The sequence below is a fragment of the Rhinopithecus bieti genome, unplaced genomic scaffold, assembly GCF_001698545.2.
Source record: "Rhinopithecus bieti isolate Rb0 unplaced genomic scaffold, ASM169854v2 scaffold_32008, whole genome shotgun sequence".
Classification (NCBI taxonomy): Eukaryota; Metazoa; Chordata; class Mammalia; order Primates; family Cercopithecidae; genus Rhinopithecus; species Rhinopithecus bieti.
In genome coordinates, this window is record NW_016814433.1 from 962032 (window position 1) to 978318 (window position 16287).

Here is a 16287-nt window from a genome sequence, read left to right on the forward strand (position 1 = left end):
CTGGCAGAAGCTGTCCCTGTAGCCGGCTGCCAGGGATTTCCCCATGGCCTCAAAATCCCAGGCCTGGGTCCTGGGCTTTTCTTCCCAGTGGTCGGAAGTTTTGCTGGGAAGAGAGAGTCCTGGTTCCGCCGTCCTCCCAGGCCTTGTGGTCTGGAGTTTCTGCCAGATGTGGGATGCTGATTGTCTTCTCTGGGTCTCTGTCCTCTATCTGTCACGTAGGATGCATCAATCCTGCCCTGCCTGTTCTGAGGCCCAGACGAGGAGGAGGTGAAAAGACTCTGCCTCCTGCGAGGGCTCTGCATGCGTTCCCCTACTGCTGTTAGAGCTGTTGTGCCCCTGGGGAGGAGCGCAGCCCTTGAAGTAGAAGGTTATTCTTCTCAGCTAACTCCTGGCTCCAGGAGGGAAGGAGGTGGACACCTACTCGGGACTCTAGAGGGCAAACCCCCTTGGAAGCAGCCCAGGTTTGACAGGTAAGTGTTGAGCTGGGGCCTGAAGCCACATCTGCCTGCCCTGGCCAAGCTCTGGAGAGAGGCTCTTCGGCATAAGGGAGGTAGTGATAGCCAAAAATACTCAGTGGGGAGCAGCAGACTGGGGTGCAAAGGTGCTGCGTCCTCGGATGGAGTTCCCATGGTTGTAAATGGCCAGTGTCAGCTACAGGAGAACCCAAATGTAGACTATTTCCGTTATTCTGCCTTGACCACTTCTTTAGGTTTGGGAGGCCTGGCTGAGGAAGGCCCGAGGCCCAGGCTTCCCGGACCCCCTCTGAGAAGGCTCTGGATGTGGGGGTTTGGAGCCCCTGTCTGCTCCCTGAGCATATGGCAGGGCCCCTGGCAGGAGCCATAGGTAAGTGTCAAGACAGAAGCCACCGCTGGGCTTGCTCTCAGGAGGTGGAGGGGAGCGGAAGTGGCCCAGAGATAGTGTGGGGGTGGCTCCTCGGGGAAGGGCGAGAATCTCTGGGGCCTACGGGATGGGAAATGAGGGCTGGGGGCTCACTCCACTCCGGCCGCTCAGGGTCCTTCAGCTCTCCGAGGTTCAAGCGCCTCTTTGTTCCAGGCCTTTCCCCACATCATCCCTTGGCCTGGACTACTCTCCCCAACTTGGCCTGGCTACCTATTCCTCCTTCAGACCTCAGGCTGACGTCGCTTTCTCAGGGAAGTCCTCCCTGGCCTTCCCTGAGAATGGGATTTTGATCAAATCCCATCCTCCCTCAATATTACATTCTCATAATACCCTGTACTTTCCTTTCTTAGCACTCCACAGAGCTCATAAATACAGACTTGTGCATTTACAGGTGACCAATGTCCATCTCCTCCCCACTAGAGTGGAAGCTTCAGGAGGGCAGGGCTCATGTCTGTTTGCTCACTATTGTACCCCAGGGCCTGGCCTGGTGCTTACACGTGGGAGGCACTCAGTGAATGAATGAATGAGTAAATGAAGGAATGAAGCACTGCCCTGGAGTGAGGGGAACCTGGGAGTCCCTTACAGCATGCGGCCTCAGTAACAGTTATCATTTGATCATGCCTGACTCTCTTCCCAGCACTGTCCTTGTTTTTATTTGATTAATTAATTAATTAAATTTTGAGACTGAGTCTCACTCTGTTGCCCAGACTAGAGTGCAGTGCTGTGATCTAAGCTCACTGCAACCTCCGCCTCCCGGGTTCAAGTGATTCTCCTGCCTCAGTCCCCGGAGTAGCCGGGGGTTACAGGCGCACACCACCATGCCCAGTTAATTTTTATATTTTTAGTAGAGATGGGGTTTCACCATGTTGGCCAGGCTGGTCTCAAACTCCTGACCTCAAGTGATTCACCCACCTTGGCCTCCCAAAGTGCTGGGATTACAGGTGTGAGCCACCACGCCCCGCCTGTCCTTGTTTTTATATACATTTTATTTCATTGCAGTCCATGAGGTGGGTATGATACTCCCATTCCACAGATGAAGAAACAGAGTTCCAGAGAATTTGGTGACTTGTCTAAGTCACACGGTGTAAGTTGTGGAGCTGGTAAGAAACTTGGGTTGACTATGCATTTATCAGTCCTTTTTCCTTCCCCTGTCCAACACCCTCCCAACCCTCTTCCCTGCCCTCTGCCCAGAAGGGACCTCCAGGACCTTACCCCAGGCGTGTGAGTTGGCAGGCAGGATGCCTGAGCCCCTCACACAGCAGTTGCACACCAGTGTTGCCCAGGTTGTTCTGCTGCAGGTCTAGCTCCATCAGGAGGGGGCTGGTGCTGAGCACAGAGGCCAGGTCCTGGCAGCAACCAGACGTGAGGCCACAGCTGACCAGCCTGCAGGAAAGATACACAGCAGCCCAGGTCATTGTCCTGAGGGTTTGCTCTTCAGGGTAACTAGGGTCTGATCTTCCTTCCTAGCATCTGTGGCCTTTTGAGGGTCTGGGGTGATATGCAGAGAAGATACAAACTAACCTGAGAGATTTTCACTTTCCTTTTGCAGCCATGGAACCCCTCAAGATGTCGGCACCCACCCTTTCTCAATCCTGTGTGGTTCACCTGATCCTGTCCCCTCACTCTGTCCACACTGATGAGTAAGTTACTCAACGTCCCACTTGTACACCTGGGTCTGTTTTCTCTCTCCTTTTTCTTTTTTTTTGAGATGAGATCTCGCTCTGTGTCCCAGGCCTCCCGAAGTGCTGGGATTACAGGTGTGAGCCACCACACCCGGCCAGTAGGGCCTTTTTAGAGGGCAAAATTAGCAACATGCCCTTTTCCCAGCAGTTCTATTTTTCGAAATGTAAGCTACAGATAATATACTGGGTGTCAGGACGCATGGGGGGATGGTAACTGCTGCACTGTTTACAGCGAACACTGGAGACAATCTGGCTGCTCATAACAGGCGATGGACAAAAATGATGGTACGTCCATGTAGTGAAATTCCACGCTGTGATTAAAAAGAACGATGTGACTTTGTATGTACTGATGTGGGACCGTCTCCAGCATATATTTTAACTGATAAAGCAAAGTGCAGGGCAGAGTTTGTGCTGTGATAGCATTTATGCCAGAAAAGGGCTATGTATCTGCTGTATGTTGTATATATGTAGGCTGTCTCTGGGGGATCCCCTGTCTGGGGATCCTCTGCTATTGGGGTCTCAGCCCTGCTTCTAGAACTGTTGGCTGCCCTAGCTGGGTATGCTCAGACCCAGCTGCAGTCCAAGCTTGTAAATGTCACAAAGCGTTACAGGGCCTTCGCTAAGAGAGGGGACTGGGAAAACGGAAAACCAGGCTTTGATGTCAGACCTGGCTTCAAATCCTGGCGCAGCTACTTCCTGGCTATGTGGCCTTGGGAAAATAATGAACCTCTCCAAGACCCAATCTCGTCTTCTGTAGATGTAGCGAGGATTCAATCTTACAAGTGCTACCGAGTTCCCAGCCGACCAGGGATCGCCGACCCCTGATGTTAGGATGGGATCCGCGTTGTCTCCCCTTCCCATGCTCCCCTTCCCATCAACTCTGATCAGGGTTACTGAGTGGGGAAGCAGGCAGTGGCCCTGGGAAAGGGAGAGGTTTGGCCTTGGGAAGAAGGAAGGGACGTGTGATGTGTGAACAAGGATCTCGCAAGGTGTAAACAAGGATCTTTCAGGGTTTGGGCAGAAACAAAAGAAGACCCGGAAGGCAGCCCCCTGAGCGGGTGTACAGAGGGGGATGTGTAACTTTGTGCATGGACGCAGGAGGCCCAGCAGGACCAGGAGAGGGAACTATTCACTCTTGTTTCTTTTTTCTTTTCTTTTTTGAGAAGAAGTCTCGCTCTGTCGCCCAGGCTGGAGTGTAATGATGTGATTTCAGCTCACTGCAATGCCCACCTTCTGTGTTCAAGTGATTCTCCTGCCTCAGCCTCCCTGAGTAGCTGGGATTACAGGTTCCCACCATCACGCCTGGCTACTTTTTGTATTTTTAGTAGAGACAAGGTTTCACCATGTTGGCCAGGCTGGTCTCAAACTCCTGACCTCAAGTGATCCGCCTGCCTCGACCTCCCAAAGTGCTGGGATGACAGGCATGAGTCACTGCGCCCGGACTTGTTTCTACATGGTAGTGGGGGATGGCTCTGTTCCCTCGGATGAGATAGAAAATCGAATTCAGTGGACACCAGTGATTTCAGCTCTCCATGGCAGAACCCCATGCCAAGGAAGAGGACCTGTTACTGGGCAGATCACAGCTGGCGGGAACAGGAGAGGGATAGAAAAACACTGCTGCAATCCTCATAGCTCTATGCAGTGGGCACTATGATCATCCTCCTCTGTGGCAGTCTGTGAAAATGACCACAAATTCTGCCCCCTGTCCCCACCTAGCATTCATGCCCCTTGACTCAACTTGGCTTCTCTTGCTGTATTTGGAGCCTGGAGGCCCGCTCCCTCTGTCCAAGGGTGGATGAGTTTCCTCCTGAGCCTCTGCTCCCTGGCTGAGATCCTGCAGGCTCCTCCCACTCCCACAAAGCAGGTCTCACCTTCTCTCTGCCCTTACCCTCCACCTGCCTCATGGTGGCAGGTGGTTCCCTCCACCTCCCCCTGCCCACCAAGAACAATTACTGCAGTCGCTGTAGCGTGCAGAACGGCCAACTCAGTCTCTGGCAAAGGTATCTGGCTCCAGCATCCGTGAGCACATTGAAGCTCAGGTCCAGCATGGTCAGGTTCTGGTTGACTCTCAGCCCAGAGGCCAGGTCCTTGCAGTCCTCAGCTGTGAGGCCACAGCTGGCCAACCTGTGGAAGACATACACCCACGGTCTTGAGGTTACTTACCTGTTGATTCAACAAACACCCACAAGCACCCACTGATCACCTACTATGCGCCAGGCCTGTGGGTCAGGTAGAGGTTTAGAAAACCCTCCCAGGCCCCAGAAATGCACAGGGTACTTGGGGATAGACATAGAAACACATCATAGTTTTTTGATCCTTTTTAATTAAAACCCTCCAATTTCCCCACATTACTCAGAGTACAATTCAAGGTCCTTTTCCTGGTCTACAGGGCCCTGAGGACTTGGATCCTCATAATCTCTGTCCTCACCTTTTTTTTTTTTTTTTGAGACAGAGTCTCACTCTGTCGCCCAGGCTGGAGTGCAGAGGCGCGATCTCGGCTCACTGCAAGCTCCGCCTCCCGGGTTCACGCCATTCTCCTGCCTCAGCCTCCCCAGTAGCTGGGACTACAGGTGCCCGCCACAACACCTGGCTAATGTTTTGTATTTTTAGTAGAGATGGGGTTTCACCGTGTTAGCCAGGATGGTCTCGATCTCCTGACCTTGTGATTCACCCACCTCAGCCTCCCAAAGTGCTGGGATTACAGGCATGAGCCACCGCGCCCGGCCCTCGCCTCTAATCTCTTTTAGCTCCATCCTCACTGCCCTTCTCTCTATTCCTTCCACACCCCAGGAACAGTTCCACCTAAGGCCTCTGCACCTGCTGCTTCTGCTGCACTTCTGCCCGGAACAATCTTCTGGCACTGATATCTCATAGTTTGCTCCTCCACTTGCGTCAGGTCTTTGCTCAGAAGGAAGTCGCTTTGGTGACATCTTGCCTCATCTCTCCACTTAAAATTGAACACCTGCCCCCAGACTCCCTGCTCTTCTCTGCTTTACTTTTCTCTACAGCTCATGTCACTCACAATATATTTTACTTTCTTATTTGGCTTCTTGTCCTCCCTCCCAACTAGAATGTGAGCTCCTTGAGGAAGGAATTTTGCCCACTTCCTTCCTTCCTCTCTTCCTGTTTCTCTCTCCTTCCTTCCTTCCTTCCTCTCTTCCTGTTTCTCTCTCCTTCCTTCCTTCCTTCCTTCCTTCCTTCCTTCCTTCCTTCCTTCCTTCCTTCCTTTCCTCTCTCTCCCTTCCTTCCTTCCTCTCTCTCTCCCTTCCTTCCTTCCTCTTTCTTTTTTCTCTCCTTCCTTCCTTCCCTCCCTCCTTACCTTCCTCTCTCGCTCTTCCTCTTTCTTTCCCTCCCTCCCTCCCTTCCTTCCTTCGTGTGAGATGCAGTCTTGCTCTGTCGCCCAGGCTGGAGTGCACTGGCATGATCTTGGCTCACTGCAACCTCCCTCCCCTGGGTTCAAGGGATTCTCCTGCCTCAGCCTCCTGAGTAGCTGGGACTACAGGTGCCAGCCACCATGCCTGGCTAATTTTTGTATTTTTAGTAGAGACAGGGTTTCGCCATGTTGGCCAGACTGGTCTTGAACTCCTGATCTCAGGTGATCTACCCACCTCAGCCTCCCAAAGTGTTAGGATTACAGGCATGAGCCACTGTGCCCAGCCCCATTTTCATTGCTAGTCATATCCCAGTGCCCAGAGCAGGGTCTAGCATATAGTAGGTGCTTAGTAAGTATGTAGTAAATAAATGAACGAAGTAGTATCAGAAGAGGGGCACGTCAGGTACAGCTGAAGGCAGACGAATGAGTGATTGCCAAGGCAGGGAGGAAAAGGTGAGCCTTAAATGAGGGGTTCACTGAGGTGAGGGCGGAGGCAGGGGCACGTGTGGCTGGTAGGGCAGATGTGAAATCACAGCAGGCGGTTCGTATAGTAATGTTGGCATAAAGACTACCCAGCTAGAGAGAAAGTTTGAGGGTAAAGCTGGAAAATATCAAGACAGTGGTAGGTCTCGGATGTCATTGTAAGATGTTTAAACCTATTTTCCTGTGGCAGTGATGAACCCATGAAAGTTCTTGAGGACAGCAGTGACCTGGTCTCTACATTGCTTTAGAACAATCCCTGACAGAGATTGTAGTAAGCTGAGATCGTGCCACTGCACTCCAGCCTGGGTGACAGAGCGGGACTCCGTCTCAAAAAAAAAAAAAAAAAAAAAAGCAAGATCTCTGAGGGAGTGGAGGTGGCTGGGTGGGGAAAGGCGGGAGGCAAGGGGTCTTGCGGGGAGGATGAGCAATGGGGTCAGAGCAGTGACCTCGGGAGATGCCTCGAGTAGACCCTGTGGCACTCAGTGGAGTCCAGGGAGGCCTCTAGGTTGGATTCAGAGTAGAAGCTGCTGTCACTTACTGAGAAGGTAGATGTGAGAACAATGTCAGTTTCATTGGTGTATGACCAGGGTAGTTGCACAGGGCCCCGTGCTCAGAAGGACCCGGAACTGGCAGGGGCGTGAGGAGGACCCTTCTAGATTAGGGGGTTAATGCTCTGTGGTGGCCATCAACATTTCTTAAGGCCAATTTTGTCCTTAAATTTGTGTCTCGTAGGTGAAGTCTGACGGGACCATGGGGCCTCAGCCACCTCCTGCCACCTCCTGCCACCTCCCTCCTTTGCTCGGGGTGAGACAGTTCTTGGCCATACTGCATTTGAGGGTTGTGGGATCCCCACTCAACCTGCCCCTCAGCCCAGTGATTACTGCCACCCTTTATCTCTGGTGGGGGCCTGGATCAGGCATGGGTAGGTTGAGGTGGGGCATCCCGGGGTAGGGCAGGTGGCAGCCTTTCTCGATGTGGGCTGGCAGCATCATGGCACATTTGGTGATTTGGTGGGGGCCAGTCTCCCCCACCACTGATCTGGACAGCTAATGCATCCTGGCAACGCCCTGGAGGGTCTCCCATCTGCTTTAGGCTGGGGTGGTGGCCCATGGGAAGGACAGACATCTGGCTTGACATTTTACCCACTCTGGGGCATGTTGCCTGGGTCTGGTGACTTATGGGAGACGCAGCCTCCATCTGGTGGGCCATGTGCACATGCTTAGCTGTGGAGAGGCCTCCAGGCACCTTTGAGGGTCTGGACAGACACTGCTAGTGTCCCAGTGCCCAAGGGAATGCATCGTTAAATAGCAAATAAAAAACACTGGGATAGGTTGAGAGAGAAACTATGGAAGAAAGAAAAAGCTCTGTATCTTAGTACCTTTAACAGCACTTTCGTCCTGACTTTTGAGCTAGGACACTGCATTTGCATTTTGTACTGGGTCCTGAAAATGAAGCAGTTGGTTCTGAGAGGAGGCGCAGTTTGTTTTCAGTTAGGGAGGAGAGTCTAGGTAAGAATATGCTGAGTTTCAGGAGCCTCTGGGACATCGCCTCCAAACATCCCTGTCTCTCCTTGCTCTCACAAGACCTACTTTTCCCCTTTGTTTTTCTCTGACTTCCTTCTGGACCTTCCTATCCAACCTGGAATCTAAGGTCAGCTGTATTAAACCACATCCTGGCAAGGTGCGGTGACTCCTGCCTGTAATCCCAGCACTTTTAGAGGCCAAGGCAGGAGGATGGCTTGTGTCCAGGAATTTGAGGCTGCATTGAGTCATGATCACACCACTGCACTCCGGCTTGGGTGACGGAGAGAAACTCCAATTCCCCCTGTCTCTCTTACACACAGACACACACACACAGACACAGATACAGACACACACAGACACACACAGGCACACACAGGCACACACAAGACACACACAGGCACACACACAGACACACACAGGCACACACAGGCACACACAGACACACACAGGCACACACACAGACACACACACAGGCACACACACAGACACACACAGATACACACACAGACACACACAGACACAGACACACACACAGACACAGAGACACACACACAACAGACACACATACACACACACACAGACACACAGACACACAGACACACACACACATACACATATACAGACACACAGACACACAAACACACACATACACAGACACACAGACACACACACAGACACACACATATACAGACACACACAACAGACACACATAACAGACACACACACAACAGAAACACATAACAGACACACAGACACACACACAGACACACACGNCAGACACACACACAGGCACACACACAGACACACACAGATACACACACAGACACACACAGACACAGACACACACACAGACACAGACACACACACACAACAGACACACATACACACACACACAGACACACAGACACACAGACACACACACACATACACATATACAGACACATCAACACACAAACACACACATACACAGACACACAGACACACACACAGACACACACATATACAGACACACACAACAGACACACATAACAGACACACACACAACAGAAACACATAACAGACACACAGACACACACACAGACACACACGACATGACTCAGTATGTGGCATTGTAGAGCACTTGGCATTTTAGAGTGCACCAGGCCCTTGGTAATGTCTCCTTGGACAATCGCTGTCTTCCTTCTCTGCTCCCAACCCTGAGCTGCAGAGTGTGGCTCAAGAAAGTCCAGACACAGCTGGTAGATGTGGCTCTGTGCTCACCGCCTGTGGCTAGCATCTCACAGCTGACGGCCTTCTTCCCAGATGGCTGTCTCCTGCCAGCTCACTCTCTCCCTGGGTGGTCAGTTTTACCCACCTGGCTTATCTGATTTCCTGCTTGTTGACAAGCTCATTTTCACTGGGCATGTTCCTGCCCCCAGGACTCATCTCAGCATAAACAAATGCATCTCTCTTGGGGCTTTATTCATTTTTGAACAACTTACCATTACAAGCTGTGCTGTGTGGACTTCCCTCCTCCAGTCCTACCCACTCCCAAGCCCCAGTGAAGACCGTCGGTATTGGAACTCTGTGAGGAGGCTGAGGCCATCTGACCCTGGGCAGTAGTGACCCCAGTGGGCAGGTGAAGGGCACAGGCTTTGGAGCTAGAGAGAGATGGGTTCAAATCTTGCCTCTGTCAGTCACAAGTTGAAGACCATGGCAGATGTCTTTATCAAGTTTCAGTTCACTCATCAATATCATGGATCTGCCATGTCTATTGTACCAGCTGGCTGCAAAGATCCAAGGAGATCATGTATGCCACGTTCTTAGGGAAGCCCTGGCAAAAGGTTGGTGCTTAAAGGATGCTGCTGCTGTGGAAACCAAAACCCTCAATGTCCCTCCACCTCTCCGTCCTCAGCTGCCTGTGTCATCACATAGTCCTTTCTCTTCTGTCCCAGAGGAGGCCAAGGGTCCGCCTTCATGTGTCTTTGATTCCACACCCTCTGTCTGGTCTCTCCCCTGACCTTGCTCTTTCCAGCATTCCTTTTTTGAGCTCTCCAACCCCACTCCCACCAATTTCTCCTTTGTCTGTGTAATGTGCTCAATTTTACATGCCATTAGTGAAAAAACCCCAGAATACTTGACACCAGCTTACTCAATGTATTTCAAGATAAATCCAAAAGTGAAATAAGCCAGACATAGAAAGAAAAACACTACATGGTCTCACTTGTGGGTGAAATATTAAAAAAGTAAAATATATACAAAGAAAGAATAAATGGTGGTTACCAGGGGCGAGGTGGGGGAGGAAATGGGGAGATGCAGGTAAATAAAAAAAATAGAAATATAATCGTTAGGACTTTGCTTGTGGGTCTTGGGTAGTCTGGCATCCAAGCATGTGTAAGGCTGTGTGTTCTTCCATGTGGAGATGTTTTTCTTGTGGGAAATATTCACATTTGCCTGATCCAGATTTGGTAATCTTAGGCCACTTTTCTTTCTTTTTATGGTGCTACCCCCAGTGAGCCAGAATTAATCAGGCCCCGGCTTACCTGATACAGAGGAGGCAGGTGTTGGTGCTGGTCATGCCCTCCCTCACTGAGTTGTGTCCAGCTCTCCCACTGCTAACTATGTGAATTGGGAAAATTGTTAATTTCTCTGAGCCTCTTAGGACAACTTAGGCACTAAGTACATAGCATACGTGATTGTAAGTATATAGCATACATGTCCTAAGTACATAGCATACATGACCCTAAGTACATAGCATAGATATGTGATCCTAAAGTACATAGCATATGTGATCCTAAGTATATAGCATTACGATGTCTCCTAATACACTAGCATACAGACCCTAAGTACATAGCATCGGTGACCCTTAAGTACATAGCATAATGCCCTAAGTACACCAGCATACATGTCTAAGTATATTAGCATACATGACCCTAGTAATAGCATCACGTGACCCTAAGTACATAGCATACGTGACCTAAGTAATAGCAATATGTGACCCTAAGACATAGCATACATGTCCTAATTACATAGGACCACGTGACCCTAAGTACAATAGCCACACTTGAACTTAGCTACATAGCATACGTGACCCTAAGTACATAGCACACGTGCCCTAGTACATAGCATATGGTGGACCTACGTACATAGCACACATGTCCTAAGTACACAGCATACATGTCCTAAGTACACAGCATATATGATCCTAAGTACACAGTATACATGTCCTAAGTATATAGCATAAATGACCCTAAGTACATAGCACACATGATCTCCTTTGACTTTGTAGCCACCTTGTGCAATAGACATAGTAAATCCATGTTATTAATGAGTAAACTGAAACTTGCTAAAGAAACCTACCCATAGTTTTCAATCTGTAACTGTTAGAGGCAAGATTGGAACCTGTGTGTGTCTGGCTCCAGGGAATGTCCTTCCCCAGTCCATTCTTTATATATGGAAAATGGAAATAATTGTCCCTGCTCTGCCATTTTTGCAGGGTGTTTTTTGGAAGGCCCAAGGAATTAATGGATATGGAGGTGTTTGGGTTCGAGACAGTGAAATTCTATGCCAATGTAAAAAGAGTACATTGAAGATTGGTGTCTTCCTACTGGGGTGTGAAGTTTGAGGTAGAACCAGGATTCCTTAGTCCTACTCAAAAGCATTGTTACTGGACTCTGGTGGTTCTCCTTGGATAGGTCTTAGGAGTGGATAGAGCAGCCTCATGGATACAGCAAGTCACAGCACGAGGCAGGGGTTGCCTCCTTACTCTGCCTGCTCAACTTCTCCCACTATAACTCCTTTTCAATGAGCAATCTCTTGATTGCTTTCCTTTTTTGCAATCTCCCTTCTCTCAATCTCTTATCACTTTCTTTTCTTCCATTTCCTTAGAATGTAGCTTAGATTCCACGATCCTTCATTGGCAGTATCCCTGAATTTCTTACCCTCTGACCTTCCATCACATTCCTCTGGCTAACCCTGACTTCTGCTATCTTCCCACTCTCCACCCCAACTCCCACCTGTGCAACAGGGTATGTGGCTGCCATCTGGAATCATGACCATGATCCTCACATGGGCCACAGCAATGCCTGACAGGCAGAGATCTCACACTCTATTATGGCCATTTGAAGATCTTGCCTTTTCCAAACATCCAGCACCTCAACCCACACACTCACTCCTAGCAGACAACTCAATTCCTATTTCTCAGACAAAAATGAAGCCATCAGATGGGAACCTCTCAGCTTCTCAGAGTGAATCCTATGTTCCTACCTCTCTCTTCCCTGTCCTCATCTCCCCTCCTGTTACAGTAGAGGAGACATTTCTTCCCTCTTCCAAGGCCAATCTTTCTCCTCCCTCCTCCCTCTGAGGATAGAGAGTCATCAATGATTCCTTCTCCATCTTGTGTCTTTTATCACTCCTCCTCCACTGATTCTCAAACTGAGATCTTTTCCTTCTTAAATGCAAGTAAGCAGATGGACAGACACACACATTTACTCAGCCCACCATCCCCTCTGCTTTAGTGCTTTCCTCCTTTTCACTATCAAAGTCTTTGAAAAAAAGTGTATTTGTGGTCTCATTTTTTAACCTCTTTCTCCCTCTTTAATCCACTCCAGTCTGCATTCTGGCCTCTTCATGCCACGTAAGCTACTTCTGCTGTGGTTATTCATGACTTTCCTATCACTAATCCTATGGACAAATTTCAGTACTTATCTTACAAGACCTCCCAGCATCAGTAGCCCCTGCTGACCTCCTTGAGACCCTCTCCTCTGCTGGGTTCCACGACACTTCTCTTTCCTGGTGTCCCTTTCATCTATGTGGTCCCTCCTTCTCAGGCTTGTTTGTTGGCTCTTCTTTGGCCATTAAATACTGGGGTGGGGGTGTTCCCCAGGCTTGACATGCAATCTTATTTTTGCCTGTGAATTTTAGAATCCGCTTGTCCATTTCTGCAAAAATGGCAGCTGGGATTCTGACAGGGATTGTGTTGAACCTGTACATCAGTTTCGGGGGTACTGTCATTTTAATAGTATCAAGTCTTCCGGCCAGGCGCGGTGGCTCAAGCCTGTAATCCCAGCACTTTGGGAGGCCGAGACGGGCAGATCACGAGGTCAGGAGATTGAGACCATCCTGGCTAACATGGTGAAACCCCGTCTCTACTAAAAAATACAAAAAACTAGCCGGGCGAGGTGGCGGGCGCCTGTGGTCCCAGCTACTCGGGAGGCTGAGGCAGGAGAATGGCGTAAACCCGGGAGGTGGAGCTTGCAGTGAGCTGAGATCCGGCCACTGCACTCCACTGCACTCCAGCCTGGGCGACAGAGCGAGACTCTGTCTCAAAAAAAAAAAAAAAAAAAAAAGTATCAAGTCTTCCATCTATGAACACGGGACATCTTTTTATTTGTTTAGGTCTTACACCATTTCTTTCAACCATTTTTTGTAGTTCCCTGTGTACAAGCTTTCTTTTGTTAAAGTTATTGTTTTCCTAATTTAATTTGTGGATTGTTCGCTGCTAGTGTATAGCAGTACAACGAACTTTTGTATATTGATCTTGTTTCCTGAAACCTTGCGGAAATCGTAGTTTTTTTTTTTTCTTTCTTTTTCAACAGGGTCTCCCTTTGTCACCCAGGTTGGAGGGCAGTGGCACAATCTCAGCTCACTGCTACCTCTGCCTACCAGGCTGAAGCAATTCTCCCACACCTCAGCCTCCTGAGTAGCTGGGACTATAGGAGTGTGCCACCACGCCTGGCTAATTTTTTGTAGTTTTGGTAGAGACAGGGTTTTGCCACGTTACCCAGGCTAATCTTGAACTCCGGAACTCAAGCGATCCACCCACCTCAGCCTCCCAAAGTGCTGAGATTACAGGGCATGAGACACCATGCCCGGCCCTAATTTGAATATCTGTAGATTCCTTAGGATTTTCTACATACAACATCATGTCACCTGCAAATAACAGTTTACTTTCTTTTCTTTTCTTTTCTTTTTTTTTTTTTTGAGACGGAGTCACGCTCTGTCACCCAGGCTGGAGTGCAGTGGCCAGATCTCAGCTCACTGCAAGCTCCGCCTCCTGGGTTTACGCCATTCTCCTGCCTCAGCCTCCCGAGTAGCTGGGACTACAGGCGCCACCACCTCGCCCAGCTAGTTTTTTGTATTTTAGTAGAGACGGGGTTTCACCGTGTTAGCCAGGATGGTCTCGATCTCCTGATCTTGTGATCCGCCCGTCTCGGCCTCCCAAAGTGCTGGGATTACAGGCTTGAGCCACCGCGCCCGGCCCAGTTTACTTTCTTTTCAATCTGGAAGCCGTTAATTTCATTTTCTTGCTTAATTGCTCTGGATGGAACCTTGAGTACAATGTTGAATAGAAATGGCAAGAACAGACATCTTTGTCTTATTCCTAATCTTAGGGGGAAAGCACTCAGTCATCCACCATTAAGTATAATGTTAGCTGTGGGTTTTTCACTGGTAACAACTTTATCAGGTTGATAAAGTTCCCTTTTATTTCTAGTTTGCTGAGTGTTTTCAATATGAAAAGGTGTTGGATTTTGTCAGATGCTTTTTTTTGTCTTTGAGATAACCATTGGTTTGTGTTCTTTGTTCTATTAACATCTTGCATTACATTGATCAATTTTCCTAGGTTAAACTCAATTTGCATTCTCGGGATAAATCCCATTTGGTCATGGTCTACAATCCTTTTTATATGTTGTCAGTATTTTGTTATGTAATTTTGCATATATATCCATAAAGGATGTTGGCTTGTAGATTTTTTTTTCTCTTGTGATGCTTTTGGTTATCTTAGTCTAATTTTGGTGTCAGGGTAATATTGGTCTTATAGAACAAATTGGCATGTGTTCTCTTTTCTGCTATTTTTGGAAGAGTTTGAAAAGATGTGTTAATTCTTCCTTAAATATTTGGTAGAATTCACCAGTAAAGCCATCTGGGCCTGTATTTTGTTTCATAGAAAGTTTTTAACTTACTAATTCAATATCTGTGTTTGTTACAAGTCTATTAAGATTTTGTATTTCTTCTTAAGTCAGTTTAGGTATTTGTGTCTTTCTGGAAGTTGGCCCATTCCATCTGGGTTATCTAATTTGTTGGCTTACAATATTTCATAATTTTCACTTATAATCCCTTTATTTCTGTAAGTTCAGTTGTGATACTCCATCTTTTATTTCTGATTTTAGTAATCTGAATCTTCTTACTTTTAATTTTAGTTAGTCTAGCTAAAAGGTGTCAAATTTTGTTGGTATTTTTAAAGAACTAACGTTTAGTTTCATTGGTTTTCTGTATTGTTTTCTATTCTCTGTCTCATTTATCTCTAGTCTTTATTATTTCTTTCCCCCTGCTTGCTTTTGGTTTTGTTTGCTTTTTTAAAAAATTTCTTTACTAACATGAAAGACCCAAGGAAAACAAACTCTTGAAGTGTAAGTTTAGGTTACTGATTTGAGATTTCTCCACTTCTTCTTCTCTTCCTTCTTCAGTAGATTTTATTTTTTAGAGTAGTTTTAGGTTCACAGTAAAACTGAGCAAAAAGTACAGAGAGTTCCCATATACTCCCTGTCCCCGCATCCCTCATACAATCTTTCCCACTATTGACATGCTGTACCACACTAGTACATTGTGGTGACATTTGTTACAATTGATAGACTGACAGGGACACATCATCACCCGAAGTGCATAGTTTACATTAGGGGTCACTTTTGGTGGTGCCCATTCTATAGATTTTGATTGCTGTAAAATAATACGTATGCACGATTATAGTATATAGAATAGTTTCACTACCCTAAAACTCTTCTGTGCTCTATTAATTCCTCCCTTCCCCCAAGCCCTGGAAACCCCTAATCTTTTTACTATCTCCTTGTTTTTGCCTCTTCCAGAATGTCATACAGTTGGAATCATACAGCATGTAGCCTCTTCGGATTGGCTTATTTTAGTAACATGCATTTAAAGTTTCTCCATATCTTTTTGTAGCTTGATAGCTTATTTCTTTTTAGCACTGAATAATAGTCCACTGTCTGTTTGTACCACAATTTTTTTTAAAGTATTTTATTTATTATTATTATTATTATTATACTTTAAGTTCTAGGGTACATGTGCATAACGTGCAGGTTTGTTACATATGTATACTTGTGCCATGTTGGTGTGCTGCACACATCAACTCATCAGCACCCATCAATTCGTCATTTATATCAGGTATAACTCCCAATGCAATCCCTCCCCCCTCCCCCCTCCCCATGATAGGCCCCGGTGTGTGATGTTCCCCTTCCCGAGTCCAGATGATCTCATTGTTCAGTTCCCACCTATGAGTGAGAACATGTGGTGTTTGGTTTTCTGTTCTTGTGATAGTCTGCTAAGAATGATG

The 16287-nt window shown here is 47.8% G+C and overlaps 1 protein-coding gene and 1 long non-coding RNA gene across 2 annotated transcripts in view; one reads left to right on the forward strand and one right to left on the reverse strand.

Moving 5' to 3' along the window:
- Positions 1-16287, reverse strand: part of NLRP1 (NLR family pyrin domain containing 1) — a 59337-nt gene that overhangs the window by 23894 nt on the left and 19156 nt on the right. Inside the window, exons 7-8 of the mRNA XM_017850608.1 lie at positions 4536-4706; positions 2113-2283 (exon numbers count right to left, since the gene is read on the reverse strand). Of these exons, the coding sequence (XP_017706097.1) occupies positions 2113-2283; positions 4536-4706 (342 nt within the window). The remainder of the gene's footprint in view (positions 1-2112; positions 2284-4535; positions 4707-16287) is intronic.
- The window catches only part of LOC108514394 (uncharacterized), a 24485-nt gene continuing 8396 nt past the window's right edge, over positions 199-16287 (forward strand). The window contains exons 1-4 of the long non-coding RNA XR_001881206.1: positions 199-470; positions 1900-1984; positions 2199-2310; positions 2450-2540. This is a non-coding gene — a long non-coding RNA (uncharacterized LOC108514394). The remainder of the gene's footprint in view (positions 471-1899; positions 1985-2198; positions 2311-2449; positions 2541-16287) is intronic.